The sequence below is a fragment of the Rhinatrema bivittatum genome, chromosome 8 (genome assembly GCF_901001135.1).
Source record: "Rhinatrema bivittatum chromosome 8, aRhiBiv1.1, whole genome shotgun sequence".
NCBI classification, from domain to species: domain Eukaryota; kingdom Metazoa; phylum Chordata; class Amphibia; order Gymnophiona; family Rhinatrematidae; genus Rhinatrema; species Rhinatrema bivittatum.
Window position 1 is genome coordinate 44,787,363 of NC_042622.1, and position 18,233 is coordinate 44,805,595.

General features: G+C 42.8%; 1 protein-coding gene across 1 annotated transcript in view; it reads left to right on the forward strand.

Moving 5' to 3' along the window:
- Positions 1-3,191: 3,191 nt before the first annotated feature.
- The window catches only part of LOC115097553 (BPI fold-containing family B member 4-like), a 52,216-nt gene continuing 37,174 nt past the window's right edge, over positions 3,192-18,233 (forward strand). Inside the window, exons 1-3 of the mRNA XM_029613491.1 lie at positions 3,192-3,760; positions 11,242-11,346; positions 17,810-17,953. Coding sequence (XP_029469351.1) covers positions 3,192-3,760; positions 11,242-11,346; positions 17,810-17,953 — 818 coding nt within the window. The remainder of the gene's footprint in view (positions 3,761-11,241; positions 11,347-17,809; positions 17,954-18,233) is intronic.

The window sequence follows — 18,233 nt, forward strand, 5'->3', positions numbered from 1 at the left end:
ATAGCATATGATATAGCCTGGCTGCCAGCCATAAAGTTGATTTCTTCTTACAGTACAGTCTCATCTTACTCCCTTGCAGCCTACCATCTTGCTTTGAAGAACATGACAAGATCCCCTACTCAGCTGCCTTCAGCACCCACCTTTCCCAGGCTACTGAACTTTCTTTAGACATGTTGGATTACATTTTCAAATAGGTCCAAGGCACCTTAGATAGCTGCTCTGCCAGATGAAATTTCCACCCCACAGGAAGTGGCTGCCTAATTCTCTGATTAGGTGGAAAAATCCTCCCATTGTCCTTCTTAGTCTTGCTGTTTTACTAATCATATTGACACTGTTTTAACCAGAAATGTTCTCAGCAGGTATCAGAAACAAAGATGTTCAAGGCTTGGCGTGTTGTCCTCTTCTCTTGTTTGTTGGCTGCACCTCAAGGTGTCCATGGCACAGGGGCTGTGCTTCGGGTTGGTCAAAATGCATTAAATGGAGGTACGATTTATACTGAAAAAAAAAATACTTAGGAACGTGCATGCAAAGAAAATGTGTTTTCTTTTGTTTTTTTGTTTTGGATCCATTTCCTTTTTATTTAATTTATTTCATGTCTTTTATATTTAATTCATTTTTTTTGTGCATGCTATTTGTAAACAACACATACGGAATTAACAGGAAATTTTTAATGGGGATTTCTGCAGGTAAACTCCTGCTTTACCCACACATGAGCCTAGAGAAAATTGTGCTATTGCTACTGTATATACATAAAATTATGTGCACGCACACTGTATGGGCAAACGTTTATGTGCATAGCGGGGAGAGACATTTCAGGGCATGGAGTCTGGACTGTGTTGGGACTACAGGTAGCACATGGTCTAGTTTTGCTGGGATAATTTTCAAAGCAGGCTTATACGTGGAAGTATGCTTGAAAAATGATGTAAATTCTGTGCATATTTGCCAGCTATCTTGTGCACAATGTGACAAAATTATCCCCTAAATATGTTAGTGGTATTTACAAATAGCATGTTTAAAATGACAGAAATGACAAAAAATCTGTGTTCATTTTTTCTGTCATTTCATTTATAAAATTACACAAAAGAACATTGGACATTTAGCTGAGAATGGGTATAAAAGGCTTTGAAATTTGTTCTGAGATCTGCTGTACATAATACCCTTCTAATCAGCTATCAGATCTTTGTTGTTTTATTGTGCTTGTTAATACTGGCTATCCTAGGCCCGTGAGACTGCCATAGTATCAGCATTCAGCAAGCATGATGATTAGGTATTGATATTTCATCCAAAATGCTACATGTTACCAATATAAACATAGCTATTTTATGTTAAATAAGATCAGAAAACAGCATGTTTTATGACTCACTCCTCAAAGAGGTAAAAGCTAATATTTTCTAGAGATGTGAATCGTGTCCTCGATCGTCTTAACGATCGATTTCGGCTGGGAGGGGGGGGGAATCATATTGTTGCCGTTTGGGTGTGTAAACTATCGTGAAAATCGTGAAAATCGTGAGCCGACACACTAAAACCCACCCCCGACCCTTTAAATTAAATCCCCCACCCTCCCGAACCCCCCCCAAATGCTTTAAATTACCTGGGGATCCAGCGGTGGTCCAGAACGGCGGCGGTCCGGAACGGCCCCCTCAATTGAATCCTGTTGTCTTCAGCCGGCGCCATTTTGCAAAATGGCCGCCGCAAAATGGCGGCGGCCATAGACAAAAACGATTCGACGCAGGAGGTCGTTCCGGACCCCCGCTGGACATTTGGCAAGTCTTGTGGGGGTCAGGAGGCCCCCCCCCCAAGCTGGCCAAAAGTTTCTGGGAGTCCAGCGGGGTTCAGGAAGCGATTTCTTGCCGCGAATCGTTTTCCGTACGGAAAATGGCGCCGGCAGGAGATCGACTGCAGGAGGTCGTTCAGCGGGGGTTCTGGACCGCCGCTGAACGACCTCCTGCAGTCGATCTCCTGCCGGCGCCATTTTCCATACGGAAATCGATTCACGGCAAGAAATCGCTTCCTGAACCCCGCTGGACTCCCAGAAACTTTTGGCCAGCTTGGGGGGGCCTCCTGACCCCCACAAGACTTGCCAAAAATCCAGCGGGGGTCCGGAACAACCTCCTGCGTCGAATCGTTTTTGTCTATGGCCGCCGCCATTTTGCGGCGGCCATTTTGCAAAATGGCGCCGGCTGAAGACAACAGGATTCAATTGAGGGGGCCGTTCCGGACCGCCGCCGTTCTGGACCACCGCTGGATCCCCAGGTAATTTAAAGCATTTGGGGGGGGGTTCGGGAGGGTGGGGGATTTAATTTAAAGGGTCGGGGGTGGGTTTTAGGTGGTTTTAGTGTGCCGGTTTTCCTGCCCTCCCCCTTCCCCCGATTTACGATTTTTTAACGATAAATCGGGGGAATTGGTATTGTATCGTGGCCCTAACGATTTTTGACGATTTAAAATATATCGGACGATATTTTAAATTGTCAAAAAACGATTCACATCCCTAATATTTTCATGATCATATATTGTTCCTCCTCAGATATATAACACATAGCAGCACTTGTACAGTGCAGTCTTTCTAGGACTGCAGAACCTCTTTGCTAAGATGTTTATTCTTATAGTAAGAAAAAGGAGGCTCAATCTTCATTAAACATCCATGCATTCTAGCTTGTTTAGTCCACTACGTTCCATACTAAAATGTGAAATGTGAAAAAACACATTCATGCACAGATACAGAAAATATAAGTTCCAATGTCCTTTATTCTGATACATCCATTCTGCAGTATGTGCAGTACGTTTGCAACTTCCTTACCAGCACTTAGTTCTCATATACTATTCCTCACCACATGCCTGTTGGACGTTTTCTTGAATGAGTGATAGTGTGATCACTTATCTTTAATTACAACTTTTAAATGAGATCTGATGAAATTTACTGCAGAAAAATTATAGTAGCCAGTATTTGTCCATCGTTTTCTCTTCTCATACTCTTCATTTGGTTTGGCACTGTTCTTTCATTTAGTGCCTGGACATGTCTGACTTATTAGCAACATGACTAATCAACATTAACATGAAAACATTTAGTGAGAAATATTTTTTTGTAAAAAAGAAATAGAGAAATTTACTTTTTTATTGTTGATATATCTGATATATGCCAGCCATCTTGTAACAAAGAGCCTCTTGATAAATTTCCAGCTGTTAAAAGTTCGATGAAGGGAGACAACGCTCTCAATATGCAAGGCACGCCATCAGCTGGTGGAGGGGGAGATCTAATTAGTGGCATTCTTGGAAGTGTCCTTGGTGGTGGTGGTGGTGGAGGTCTTCTTGGAGGCTTACTTGGTGGTGGCGGTGGAGGAGGTCTTCTTGGAGGCTTACTTGGTGGTGGTGGTGGGGGAGGTCTTCTTGGAGGCTTACTTGGTGGTGGTGGTCACGATGGTGGTAGAGAAGAGGGTGCTAGAGGTGGAGGTGGTGGAGGAGGTCTCCTTGGTGGTTTACTTGGTGAAGGAGGTCTCGTTGGAGGTATACTTGGTGGTGGTGGTGGAGGAGGTCTTCTTGGAGGTATACTTGGTGGTGGTGGTGGTGGCGGCGACAGTGGTAAAAATGAGGGTCCTAGAGGTGAAGAAGGTCTCCTTGGTGGTTTACTTGGTCGAGGAGGTCTCCTTGGTGGTTTACTTGGTGGAGAAGGTAGAGGACTTCTTGGAGGTCTTCTTGGTAAAGGAGGTGTGCTCGGTATACTTGGCAATGGAGGATTACTTGGAACAGTTCAAGGACTCACAGGGTAAGTCAAGCACAGTAATGTTTAAATTCTAGTTTCAACTTCAGCACTACAAAGAATATGTCACTCTTTCAATAGAAGTGAGATTTGTATACTATAAAGCTCAATGTCATAAGTGAAAGTGTGTTTTACAACCATCTACTGGAGGCACATGGCAAAACTGCACACTGTTTCAGAACTTGCATAATATGAATTTTTAAAACTTAAACAGTTTACAATAGATTTCAAAATTAGATATCAGGAGGTCCATATTCAATAGGCCGGTTAGTGGATAAATGTCCTGCTGAATATGCTAGTCTAAAGTTATCCAGCTACATGTAGTCGATTAACTTTAAAACATAACCGGTTATGTTTGAATTTAGCCAGTTAGATTTTGAAGTCATCCAGCCTCTCCAAAATAGAAATGAGGCTCTGTTGGCATTGCATGTACCACCCCTGCAAAGCCCTCTAAGTGTCATTACATAGCCTGGCCTACCAACCCCATTACTGATGGCAATAAGTTTTTAAATTCCCCTACCCCCCATGGTTTAATAGTTGCCCAGTTCTCACCCACCCCCCCCCCTCCCATCCCCTCAATTACTCCCCCCCCCCCCCACCCAATTCTCCAAATTCCTGGAAGAATAAGGAATGTGCAAAAGACCTGCATCATTTCACAGGAAATAGTACCCACACAAATAGCAAGTACAAGTCTTTCCACATACATTTTTCAACCCAATTTTGAGATGGAAACTTTTCCCTTTGAAAACTGTCAAAATGTCTGCGGGTAAACAGTGTGCACAGATTTTTCACTTCTGCGCATGGTTAGTTACAACAGATTTCTCAAACCTGTCTAATATATTAGTACCACCAATGATGAAACTGTGGCACATCAGTAATTTTTAGAGAAAACAGGATTTACCTTATATACATTTATTTGAAAAGACCAGAGCTATATTATTAACACATTAGATAACACAAAAGCTTAACAATGTCACTTATCCAATAAACCTTGCCCCGGTGGGCATCCACCACACTCCAGCAAGATGTCCCACTCCGAAGCTTCCCAGCCTTTCTCACCTAGCAGCGCAGCATCACCACTGTGCAAGGTTCCCCATCTTGCCCCACACCAGATGTGACTGCACCCCAATCACACCCAATCCAAACAGCGTTTCACTAGTGATTAGCATCCAGCTTGCCGTTCACACCACCCCAAACGGTTATTCTGCCCCCATACCCCACTTTACACCAGCTGTGACTGCGAACAAAAGAACATTTTCTAAAACTGTTATAGTTATATTTAAAAGGGTAGGAAAATCTGAATGCCCCACCCTTTTACCATCCTCAGGAAAGCCTATTACTCCCTTGTTGGCTTTTAGCTCCCCACCAGTCAGATATGGGAAAAGCTCCCCTTATGGTCTGAACCGCATCGGAGCAAAGGAATTCCTCCCATACTGGGCCTCACTCTTTTCCCAGCTAACTGCCAGAACTGGGGCAACGAGAGCACAGGCCAGGCATCTACGTTATCCAGGGCAGCCCGGGACCCAGCTTCATCTGCCCCGCACAAAAGAAAGGGCAAACTGGAAAAAAAAAACTGAGAAAACTGCCTCAGCACTCAAATTCAGGCAAGGGATTATCATGTCGGCACTTTTCAAAGGTATAGAATGCATGCATTTGAAACCATTTTCAAACCTGTTTTAAAACTCCATCATACTGGTTGAATACATTTCATTTTGCATTCCAAAACCAGTTTGGAGCTGTGGTTTCCATATTCACTGTGAGAAAATATTAAGGAGCACACCAAAACCTTTTTCATTGTTAAAATAAAGAAACGTTCTGTTACTGCAGTATGCAAACTGTTACAGCATATATTGTTGGCAGTCCAGTGTTATATTGACTACAGGCCTGATGTAATAAAGATGCGCTCAGCAGACTGCGCAGTTTTATCGACACCTGTGCATATATTTTCTGTGTGCAATGCAGCATAACTGTGCATATTGCTTAGTGCTCTCAAATGGAAATCCCATGCTAATGAAGGCATTAGCTTTAACCCCCCTGGTACATAGAGTTGCCCTGGCTTAATTCATCTTTCCTTAGCACTGGAAATTTTACTCCTGGTTAGATGTGGAGAGAAGTTTTTGGCACTGGTGTTAGTCTATCAGTGGAAGCTGAGGTTCTCATGCTGGGACCTGTAGTCAAAATTTTATGCACAGAAAGCATCCATTGGGCACAAAAAGCATATTTTCTGCACATAAAAAATGATATATGTGAACAAAAAATGATTTATGTGTGCTAAGCCTTTTCTTTGCACACATTTTCCAGTTTGTGCGCCTTATTTAGCTCCCAATGCTTAGCATACCATTAGGTTACTGCATCAGGAATAAAACAAATATGTAGTTTGTGCATTAAGAAACTATGCGTTGAATTTCAGTGCTCAGTTTTAACGCTAAGCTTTTTATATCAGCCCCTACAGCTGTCAATACTAACACTTGTGGATTCTTTATTTAAAGCAAATGCGTTTATTTATTTATGTCACATATTCTGCAATTCTAAAAATATTCAATGTGGATTACAACATACACATGAAAAACACATGAATACAACATACAATAAACAAAGTAATACACTTCATAAAACAGACTTATAAAACAGTTAAAATATCAACACATGTATAAAACCTCATAGATCAGCAAATGCCTGAGTGAAAAGCAACGCTTTCACTTGTTTTAAAACTTAAAATATTGTAGCTCTCTATGAACTTCATCAAAGTGTTCCATAATCTAGAATCTTTATGGAAAAGGCTGTTCTCCGTGTCCAGCTCAATCTATATGAAGGTATAGGTATAAAAAGCAGCTTTGAGAAAAGGAATGCAATGCTCTTGTGGCAGTAAATTTAAGAGCTTTGAGTGACAAACTGTGTGCATCAGAATAAATAGCTTTATATAACAAAATCAAAAGCTTAAACTATATTCTCTGACCGATTGGTAGTCAACAAAGCTCTTTTAAATATGGCTTAATACTCCTCACTGTAAACTGTAAATTAACTGCACAGACACATTTTGCACTAACTGTAACACCTAAATCATAAAATTCAGAAGCCCAATATATAAAGAATTACAGTAATCCAAATATGGTAAAATCATTGCATGAACTACAAGCCTGAATTCATCCAGTGGAAGCAAACTCCTTAATGGCCTAATTAAATGTAGAATGTTGTCTTGGCAGCCTTCCTAACCTGTGGCAAAAAAAATTTGAACCCATTACTACTCCCTGTGTGGGTGACCAAGCAAAGTTTTACTCTCTGGAATCAGAAATCACATTGACTCCAACTTTTCTTCTTACACTTTCTCGTTATTAGTGTTTAACAGCACTTCAAGAATAAGAATGACTGCCTGCCGTTGCAGTACACTTCCCTTTCCTTCAGGTTTGTTCAAAACAGATTTACAGGAGCTGCCTCTCCTGGCCACGTAGGGGGCCTCCTGATCACAGCTGGACTCACAAACTTATCCTCCCCAGCTGATCCCACCCTCAGGACTCTCCCTGCCCAGCAGCGTCCTGCCCACAGAGTTTTCTCACTCTGTGAGATTTAAGGTGGACCAGGCATCTAGCCTGGTCCTACACAGGCAAAAAGGGGGAAAACAAGGCCACTACATCACATTCCACCCCTGCCTCAGCTTGGACCCGTTGATCTGAGCGTTTTGCACTCCCCCTGGTTCCCATCCAGGAAGGTGCCTCACATCCTCAATCCCTTTCATCTGGCCTACCCCAGCTAGGCTTTGGAATGGGGTTCTACATTCAGGCTCACCTCCGCACATTTAGAGTTATGCCAGACACCATTATTAGTATCACCCACTGTAACCCTTGCCCAGTGTGCACCCCAGTCCTTTAATTAAGACAAGTGCTGGCCATAGGTTCCAATTCCACCCTAATAAGACTCTTTGGACTGGCTATGGGACTTGTAGTGAATAGTCTTCACTCTTCTCTGTGGTGACTTGTGCATCCTCTGCAGCATCACGATCAGTACCCTCTGATGACTCCACATCAGTGCCACACATTGAGTCCTCTGTGATTCCACCTTTGCAGCCACTCTCTCTTGGGTTTCATGGTATCTCTCCCTAGGCTCAACATAGTGACTGCGTCTGGCATGTTTGCAGCCACTCTCGCTGGGGGTCTCCATGGCCTCTGCTGCCCTTCCAACTGGCCCCTTGGCAACATCTCTTTCAGGCTTCATCATGCTGCCTTCCATAGGCCCATCAGTGCTGCATTCAACAGGCAGTTCAATATAGCCCCCTTCTGGGCACACTGTGGCCCTTCTCTCAGGGCTCTCCTCAGCCGCTATCTTTGCATTTTCTCTGGGTTTTGGACACCCTCTCTGTGGACTTTCTTTAGTGCCATCCTCAGGCCTTCCTGCAGCGCCCCTCTCTGGGTTCTTCTTGCTGCCTTCCTCAGGCCATTCAATAGTGGGCAGTGTGTTGCCTCTCTCCTCAGTGGGCTCCTGCCACTCTGGATCTATTTTGGCTTCAGCTCCATTGCTGCTTTCTGCTCCCTCTGGAATAAAATCTCTTTAAAAGGTCAAGCGCCAGTCATATAATTCAAACGGCTGTTGTATTCTTCAGTTTCAGGAGCCCTATAGCCTTAACTGGCTTCACATTTGGTAGGCTGGGAGTTTTTCCTCAGTTCATTCACTAACCTACGGGCCGATACAGTAAAGTCTGCGGGAGAGCGGGTGAATGCCCGCTCTCCCGGCATGCGCACAGGCCACTCTCCTGTGCGTGCGATTCACTATGCAAATTAGGCCCGGCGATAAAAACAGGCAAAAGGAGGCACTAGGGACACTAGCACATCCCTAGTGCCTCCTTTTGGACCAGAGCAGTGGCTGTCAGCGGGTTTGACAGCCGACACTCAATTTTGCCGGCGTCGGTTCTCGAGCCCGCTGACCGCCACAAGTTCGGAAACTGGACGCCGGCAAAATTGAGCGTCCAGTTTTTGACCTGGGAGTCGCGGGCCGACTTCAAATTTTTATTTTTTTTTTACTTTTGGTAACTTTCGGGACCTCCGGCTTAATATCATCATGATATTAAGTCGGAGGGTGCACAGAAAAGCAGTTTTTACTGCTTTTCTGTGCACTTTCCCGGTGCCCGAAGAAATTAGCGCCTACCTTTGGGTAGGCACTAATTTCTGAAAGCAAACTGTGTGGCTTGGCTGCATATTTTGTTTTCTGAATCGCGCGGGAATACCTAATAGGGCCATCAACATGCATTTGCATGTTGCAGGCGCTATTAGGTTCGGGGAGTTGGACGCGCGTTTTCGGCCCCTTACTGAATAAGGGGTAATGCTAGCGCGTCAAAAATGTGCATCCAATAGAGGGTTAACAGTGCGTTCCATCGGAACGCACTGTACTGTATCGGCCTGATAGTGTTCCCTCTGACAAGTTTCCTTGGGTCCCTCTCCATTTGGGTCATCTCTGCTGTAATCTCCTGTACTTCAGTGATCATGTGTAGTCATTTAGTTCTCTGTATCGCCCTTGCTTCCATCTTTATCTCTGTCAGACAGACCATAGTTAGTATCCAGTGTGCTTACCGAACCCTCAGGTTGCTCATGGCACTCTCTTGTCTCATTGCACGCTTCTCTATAGGCTCTAGCAAATCAGGCTCTGGTCCGATGTCATCTGTGACTGTCATACTACTTCCAGCTTCCTCTGAAGCAGCTTCCCATTTCAGGGTAGGGCCAACAGCTGACTTGGGTAGCTGTAGCATTCACTCTGCTTCCAACTTTTGAGAGCTGGGAGCCCCATTACACAAAATTTCATGGCTGACTTCATGTGCACTACAAGCATTCTGCTTAGGCCATACCCTATTCCAGCTACAATTCATAACTGCTTTTCTCTATGTTTTTTTTTTTTAACAAGGAAAAAAAACAGAAAAAAAACCTGCCTCACTGGCATTGACTTTACTGAATATTACAGTTCTATCTTCAGTCAGAGCTTGTCTTCTTAGCCTGTATAATAAAAAAAACCCTAAACCTGCCTCTAGGCCCCACAGATCACTCTTTGGTTTAATGGCAGTTTTCAGTTTTTTTCCCTTCTGTGCTCTTCTATGAGCCAGCATTTTTCCAATTTCCAGTGCTCTGTTTTTCTTCCAATCCTTTTTCATAGGCAGGATTTTCCCTGTTTTTCTTCCAACCCTTTTTCATAGGCAGGATTTCCACAAACATTTCCTCCTCTTTTTTCTATTTTATTTCTGTATTCTCCCTGAGCCACACAAACTTCAGTTGCTTTGTTCTTGAATAGGGCTTTGCCACCAACCTCCTATTAGGCCAAACAACTTTAATTTACAGTCCTCTTGTGGAGACTTGGGATTTTTTCTGTGCCAAGCATAAAAAAAATCCCCGACCTGACATCATATGTGAGGAGACTGAGCAAAGCTTTACTCTCTGGAATCAGAAGCCATGCTAACTTCATTTTTTCTTCTTACCCTTTCTCTATATTAAATGTTAACACACTTCAGCAATGAGAATGACTGCCTACCTTTGCAGTACACTTCCTATTCTTTCTGGTTTGGTCAAAATAAATGTACAGGTGCTGCCTATCCTGGAGATGAAGGGGCCTCCTGATCCCAACTGGGCTCATAAACTTATCCTGCCCCAGCTGATCCCACCCTCAGGTCTCTCCCTGCCCATCAGGAATCCACCCATAGATTTCTCTCCCTCTGTGGGATTTAAGATGGACCAGGCATCTAGCCTGATCCTCCACAGGCAAAAAGGGGGAAAACAAGGTCACTACGTCACACTCCCAAATTGCAAACTTTCTTAACAAGTTCCAACATCCACTGATAATGGTTGTTCTGGTACAAGGACATTACCTAGCCAAAGAACTGAAGTTTTTTTTACAGTTAAGTCCTAACCAGTTAGTATCATGCCATTGCTTCATAGCTTCAAAAATATGAACAAACTGATCTATTGATAATATTCCTTTCTATTCACTAGACACATAAAACTGAATATTATCTGTATATAGTTTATATATTAAATCCATAGAGGATAGTATTTCACCTAGGGGCTGCATAACAATCTTAAAAAATACAGCCAAGAGGATTGAGTTTTGCGGTACCCCAGTGGGATTTGGCCACCATGCAGAGCTACCTCCATCTATCCAAATTTGCAAATAAGATGCAAATTTCTTGCAAATAAGATGTTAACTATTTTAAACCTATTCCACCAATGCCAATAGTACAAAGTCTATTCAATTGCTTTCTGTGGCAGATCGTATCGAAAGCAATGATATATCCAATTGGACAAGTGTTCCAGTTTTCTTGTACTTTAAAGTAAGGTATAATTTATCCATAGACAATAGCAACGTCTCTGTACCCTGCTGCTTCCTAAAACTAAATCGACATCTATCCACACATGTTCTATGTTTTAATAAAGAATTTGAAATCTCAGTATTAAAAGTATGTGATTTTCCTTTCTATGCTCTTTTCTTCTCTTATAACTCATTGCTTCATCCTACAGATTAAGGATTCTAGATCTCACCCTCCCTGAAGTATCATTGAAGCTTCTGCCTGGTATTGGGGTCTACCTGAATTTGTATACAAAGGTAGCACTCAAGGGAGAAAGGTGGGTATGGTATAATATGCATATTTTGCAGATCTTCCTATTTTGAGAAGAAGTTGTATATCATATTTTAGATGAGTGAAATCTCTGACAACAGAACTAACATTTTTTAAATATCTTTGTGTTCCTTGTTCCAGTAATTAGGGGTGTACAAACAATTCAAGGTTGAACTGTCTGGTTTGAGTTCATTGAGAAAATTAGGTTTTCCCCAGAGCCACAGAGAAAATATCTCAGATTTTTCCAGGCAAATCTGGGGAAAAGTCTGAAAAAGATCTGAATGGTGAAGTGGATCCATTGAGCCAGTGAAATCTGCTTCAGATATTTTGAAAGATCCAATGTAAATTTCCAAAATCTTGACGCATTATCAAAACACCGGGCCTGAATTCACTAGCAAGGGAAGTATAAATTCAAACTTATTATTGGTAACTCTAACATCTGAAAATTTTGAGGGGTTTTTTTTTTTTTTTTTACATTTTCATGAATCTGTAGCTTTTCAATAAAACCTACTTTTGAAAGATTTGTGCATCTCTCTTGACAAGAGATCTCCACTTTTATAGGGGATCTTTTCATCCAATTGTGATCCCAACACATTTGGCAAGACAGTGCTTTAGCAATATATGTACTTGCAGCAACTTCTGGGGTGAATGTATTAATGTCATCACAGATGCTGACAGTGGGGAAATATGGAAGGATCAAAATTATCATATTAAGTATTATTACCCAGACAGTTTGGTAGAAAAAGCAACTGAGTTGCTTGGTTTGAATTGCATTCTACGATGGCTGAGAAACATTCATATTGCAGCTTACAACTGACTCAGAATAGATTTCCAAACTGACTGGGTGAGAAAATGTATTTATTTATTTATCATTCATATTCATAAAACTACCTGTTCACTTATGGACTTTAGGCAAATACAACACAAATAAGATATGAAGATTATCCAGAACCAATAGATAGTCAAAATAACAAAAGTACTGTATGTGCTAACCAATGAAATTGGAATGCTACCCCCAAGCAGTACAGGAAGCAAGAGTAGATAATAAAAAAATCAACCATCTCAACATTCCTTGCTTAAGCAAAAGAGCAGAAAAGGTGACTATGAAGATAAGCAAACCAAGGGAGGAAAGCTTGAAAGTTATGACTACAAATGCTCGTAGCTTGGGCAACAAAATATCAGATCTGCAGGCCCTAATGGTAGAGGCAGACTTAGAAATTGTCACCATTACAGAGAAATGGTTCACGGAGTCTCATGACTAGGATACGGCTATCCCGGGCTACAACTTGTTAAGGAAGGACAGAGAGGACAAAAAAGGGGGAGGAGTAGCTCTTTATGTCAAAAAAAAATATCAATGCAACTGAAATGCAAGGGACATGGAGTAGGGAGGAAGTATTAAGGATTATCCTAAAACAAGATGATGATACTTCCATTTTACACAGGAATGGTCTACAGGACTCCAACCCAGACTGGAGATCTGGTGAAAGACATCCAAAATGTGGGAAAGAAGGGAGAAGTATTGATTGTTGGAGATTTTAATCTCCAAAAACAAAAATGTAGCACTAGCAAAAGTCAGGGTCTCAAGGTGCAAACTCAGTCATTCTGGCGACACTGCATTTTAATCCAATTTTATTATAAATCCAAAGGTGGTTTAAAGTCAGCAATTTGCCAGTCCCCCGATACAAACTGTATTTCACCACACTGGCTACATTGGGAGGGACAGGTTCATAACAACACAAATTGTATTGTAAAGGGTAGATATAAAAGCTGAAAAGCACGGCATTCCTCAAGTAGTATAAACAATAGTGTAGAGGATTCAGACGGATTAAAATCCCAAAGTAGAAACAATTCTAACTGGAAAAGCCACTGGGATTTTAATCTTCCAGATGTGGACTGGAGTATCCCTTCTGTGGAATCTGCAAGAAGTAGAGAGATAGTGGATGCCCAGCAAGGGGCTCTGCTCAATCAAATGGTAATGGAACCCACGAGGGAGGATGTGATAATCGACCTAGTGCTCACTAATGGGGATAATGTCTCTAAGGTCTGGACAGATGCCCACCTGAGCACCAGTGATCATCAGAGAGCATGATTTGATATTACAAATAAGATACAGAGTAGTCACACGAAGACCCGAGTTTTAAATTTAAAAAATATGGGCTTTGACAAAATGGAGATTGTACCTGAAGGAAGAACTTGTAGACAGGGAGAAAATGGGAGAAGTGGAACAACAGCGGGTCAAATTAAAAGGAGCTATTACAAAGGCAACAAATCTATATGTTAGAAAAGTAAACAAGAGTAAAAGGAAAAAGAAACCGATTTGGTTCTCAAAGGAGGTGGCTGAAAAAATAAAGGTAAAAAACAACAGCATTCGAGAAGCATAAAGGATCCCAGAAAGAGGAACACAGGGAAGAATACCTGGTGAAACTGAGGGAAATGAAGAAAGAAATCAGGAAAGCAAAAGGTCAAGTGGAAGAAAGGATTGCCAAAGAGGCAAAAAGAGGTGACAAACATTTTTCAGAATTATCAGAGAAAGAAGGAAGGCCTGAAGTGATAAAGTGAAACTGAAAGGTGATAAGGAGCAAGATGTAGAGACAGATAAAGAAATGACAGAAATATTAAACAAATAGATGGTAATGGGATACACACAACTCCTTTTACAGAAGAGAATGTATGGGAACAGTTAGGAAATCTGAAAGTGGACAAGGCCATGGGGCTGGATGAGGTACATCCCAGGATACAATGGCAGCTCAGAGATGTGCTGGCATGTCCGCTCTGCGAGACCTGTTCAATAGATTCCTGGAAACAAGAGTGGTGCCACAAGATTGGAGAAGAGCGGTTGTGGTCCCACTTCACAAGAGTGGTAGCAGAGAGGCTGGAAACTACAGGCTGGTTAGCCTCACCTCGGTGGTGGGAAAATTAATGGAGACTCTGCTGACAGAAAGAATAATAAACTTAACTATAATCCAGTAAGCTGATGGATCCAAAGCAGCATGGATTCACCTAGGGAATGTCCTGTCAGACAAATTTAATTGATTTGTTTTGAGTGGGTGAATAGAGAATTGGTTTGAGGAAAAGCACTCAATGTGATTTATTTGGATTTCCTCAAAACTTTTGATACAGTCCCACTTAGGAGGCTTGTGATTAAAATGAGAAGCTTAGGAGTCAGTGCCAAGATGGTGAAGTGGATTATAAACTGGTTGACTGACAGGAGACAGTGGGTAATGGTAAATGGAACCTACTCTGAAAAGAAAACAGTGTTGACTGGAATGCCACAAGGATCGGTATTGGTACTAGCTCTGTTGAATATTTTTGTAAGCAACATTGTAGAAGGGATAGAAGGTAAAGTTTGTCTGCAGATGATACTAAGATCTGCAACAGAGTGGACATGCCTGAAGGAGTAGAGACAATGACAAGTGATTTAAGAAAGATTGAAGCACGGTCAAAGATTTGGCAGCTGGCATTCAATGCCAAGAAGTGCAGAGTCATGCATCACAAGAGCTGTATGTGATGGGGGATAAAAAACTGATGAGCACAAATCAAGAGAGGGATCCTGGGATGATAGCGTCTGGCGATCTGAAGGTGGCAAAGCAATGTGACAAAGTAATAGCTAAAGCCAAATGAATGCTGGGCTGCACAGAGTGTGGAATAATCAGTAAGAAAAAGGAGGTGATAATGCCCTTGGTACAGGTCCTTGGTGAAGCCTGACCTGGAATACTGCGTTCAGTTCTGGAGCCCATATCTCAAAAAGGATGGAGACAGGATGGAAGTGATTCAGAGAAGAGTGACCAAAATGGTGTGGGGTCTATATTGGAAGACTTATGAGGAGAGGCTGAAGAATCTAAATATGTATACTGTAGAAGAGAAGATGTGCGGGGGAGATATAATACAGACCTTCAGATATCTGAAAGATTTTAATGATGCATGAACTTCAAACCTTTTCCATTGGAAAGAAATCAGTAGAATTAAGGGTCAAGACTCAGAAGCAACACAAGAAAATATTTCTTCACAGGAGGGTGATGGATGCCTGTAATTCCCTTCCGGAGGAGGTGGTGAAGACGAAAACTGTGAAAGAATTCAAAAGGGCATGGGATGGAAATGAAGAAAAGAGTGCTGGTGCAGCAGTTACCTCCCTTAACCAATAAGCCTTGATGTTTTTCATGCAATTGCAACTTTCTCTCCAGTAACAGCAGAGTGTTGGCAAAGTGGACTTTCACCAATATCAGCCCACGTTCCCCTTAGGTTGAGCCCTCCGGTGCCTTGGCTGATCTTAGGTGTAGGCCTCTGTGCTGATGGAGAATCGTAGCAGTGATGGTGTTGCAGGCCAATGCCATAAGGAAGCTGGGTTGGCCCTGAAGGTGGAGAGGCAAAGGTCTATGGCAATCAGAGGATCTCAGGGTAGTGATCCAGACAGAGGTCTAAGGCAGGCTGAGAATGCATGGTGATGTGGTCCAAGTAAAAGGTCTAAAGGCAGGCGGAGAAACATGGAGTTATGGTCTAGGCGTGGGGGTCAAAGACAGGTGGAGTTCAGACAATAGTGAGGCGAGGTCCAAGGTCATGGACAGGTGGAGAGTCAGCAGTGTCATGCTTCAGAGCCAAGGTCAAATTGGTGTCCAATCCAAGAACACAGAACATGAGGACAAGGGTCCACAAGGAGACGCTGAAGACAGACGAAGAGGAAGAAACAAGGATGAATAGGACACATGAAGGCAGCCACACAGAAACCAGGAACCTGAAACAGAAGGCAGAGACAGGTAGGAACGCAAGAATGCAGGAACTATGAACAGGCAATTAGCACTACTGGAGGGTAGTCCACCTATTGCCGAGGCAGGGAATTGAAGCAGGAGCGAGTTTTAAATAGGCCTAGGTGGTGATGTCATTGGTGGGCACCAGGCTTCCAATCCCGCCACTGGTACTTTAAGAAGAGCAGGTTCGGGCGTTGGCTCGCCTAGGAGGGAGCCAGAAGACTGCAGCATCAGGCCCAGGAAAATTGCGGTAGCCTGCCACATGGGCAGGAGAGAGGCTGCATATGCATTCCTGCTCTGCAGGAGGAGGGACGTGCGCTGACATGTTGAGTCCATGGCGGGCAGCCTTCCTCGGCGTTGGGGGGTCAAGGCAATGATCCAGGCCCAGAGGTGAGCCAGCAAGCACAACACAGGGGGAAAAGGGAAGTTTGATTCAAACAACAACCAACGAAGGCCCTGAATTTACTGTCTTGAGAACTGATAAGCAAGGAGGTAATCTGCATGGAGCAGCATTTACTAACCTTAACAGAAGACAAGGGATTACTACCCTTAATCAATAAGCCTTGATGCTTTTGACGCAACTACAACACATATCCGCTTTGACAGCAATGGGGGGGTGGGGGTGATAAAGGAATTGGATTCAGATGACAACCAACACAGGCCCTTACTTTTACGGTCTGGTGTACTGATACGCAGACATAAATGAAAAAGCATAGGACTGCTTCTAAGGCCAAGTCCATCATCTGCACTGTCTGAATTTTCAAGAAGGCTCATCAACCAATAAAAATGTTGCTAGTAGTAAATTTTTATGGGTTATCATAAGGCTTGGGGATAACTGCACGGAGCAGCCATTGCTACCCTTAAAAGACATATGGGGTTAACATGCACGACACGACAGATACTACCATAGGAATCTTGCTGGGCAGACTGGATGGACCATTTGGTCCTCTTCTGCAGCATTACTATGTTACATTCCTCCATCTATAAATGTCTTCATGTGAATGACAGTGGAAGGATGACCTGCCAATTTCTCATTAAGAGACTGTTACCAGCTCTGCTCCACTCTGTGAGCCGCCAGGGGCCTATTTTTAAAACTATTTGTGCATGTAAAAGCCAGATTTATACATGAGAATGGCTGCACCAAAAAAGCCCCGGGTCAGTTTGTGTAAAAGTACTCCTTAGAACCCGGTTATATGCAAATCGCAGAGAGACAGGGGGGAGGGGGCAGAGTCAGGATTTCCGTGCAAATTTTCTATTATAAAAAGTATGCATGCATGCATGTAAATTGCATCACACATGTTACACTCTCTGAAGAGCAGGTGTAACTTTGTGTGATATGACTTATGCACATGCTCAGCCAATTATCCCCAAGTATTTTTCGAAAGTGAACTTATGTGCGTAAGGTGACTCTGAAAATCCTCGGTAAGGCCTGAGTGTACATCGCTATTCGGGCTGCTTGAAAAATGATCCTCCCTTTTTTCATGATAAGAAGGGGGCTTCTGGGAGCCCCTGGGGATCTTCCCCCAGCACACCGCTGCATTGCAGTCTCAGATACAACATGAGCTGGCTGGTGTGTACACTTTAGAATGAACCTGCACCCATCTAAAGTCACACAGAGAGCCTGCAGCAACACTGATCGCTCTGTATTCCAATGTTAAACAATGCAAATTGTAGAATGCTGATGACTGATAAAGCACTCTCACCTGCATGTGTTTCTTCTGCCTGCAGTCTCCTAGGAATCCTTAACACCGTGGTGGAAGTGAACATCACAGCAAAAACCAGACTGACTCAGGAGCCCTCATCTGTTCCCAGACTGGTTATTGAGGACTGCCAGGCACTTCTAGGAGGCATACATATTAGCCTCCTGAATGGGTAAGAAGCAATTTCCCCCTCTCATTTTGGAAAATACAGATTAACTGTATTAATCTCTATATTCTGACTTCATTATTTATATAAAGGGTTATTCAAGCTCTCTATCTATTTTCCATTTAAATGGATGAGCAGGGCCAGGATTTCCCGCCACAAACCACTCATCAAAAAATATGAAAGATATCTCAGTACCTGTAATTACTATGCAGAATTCTGTTGCTGGGCCATATTTGGTTATTAACCAGCTGGACAAAATTATCCATTGACTTAGGGCTCTATGTGC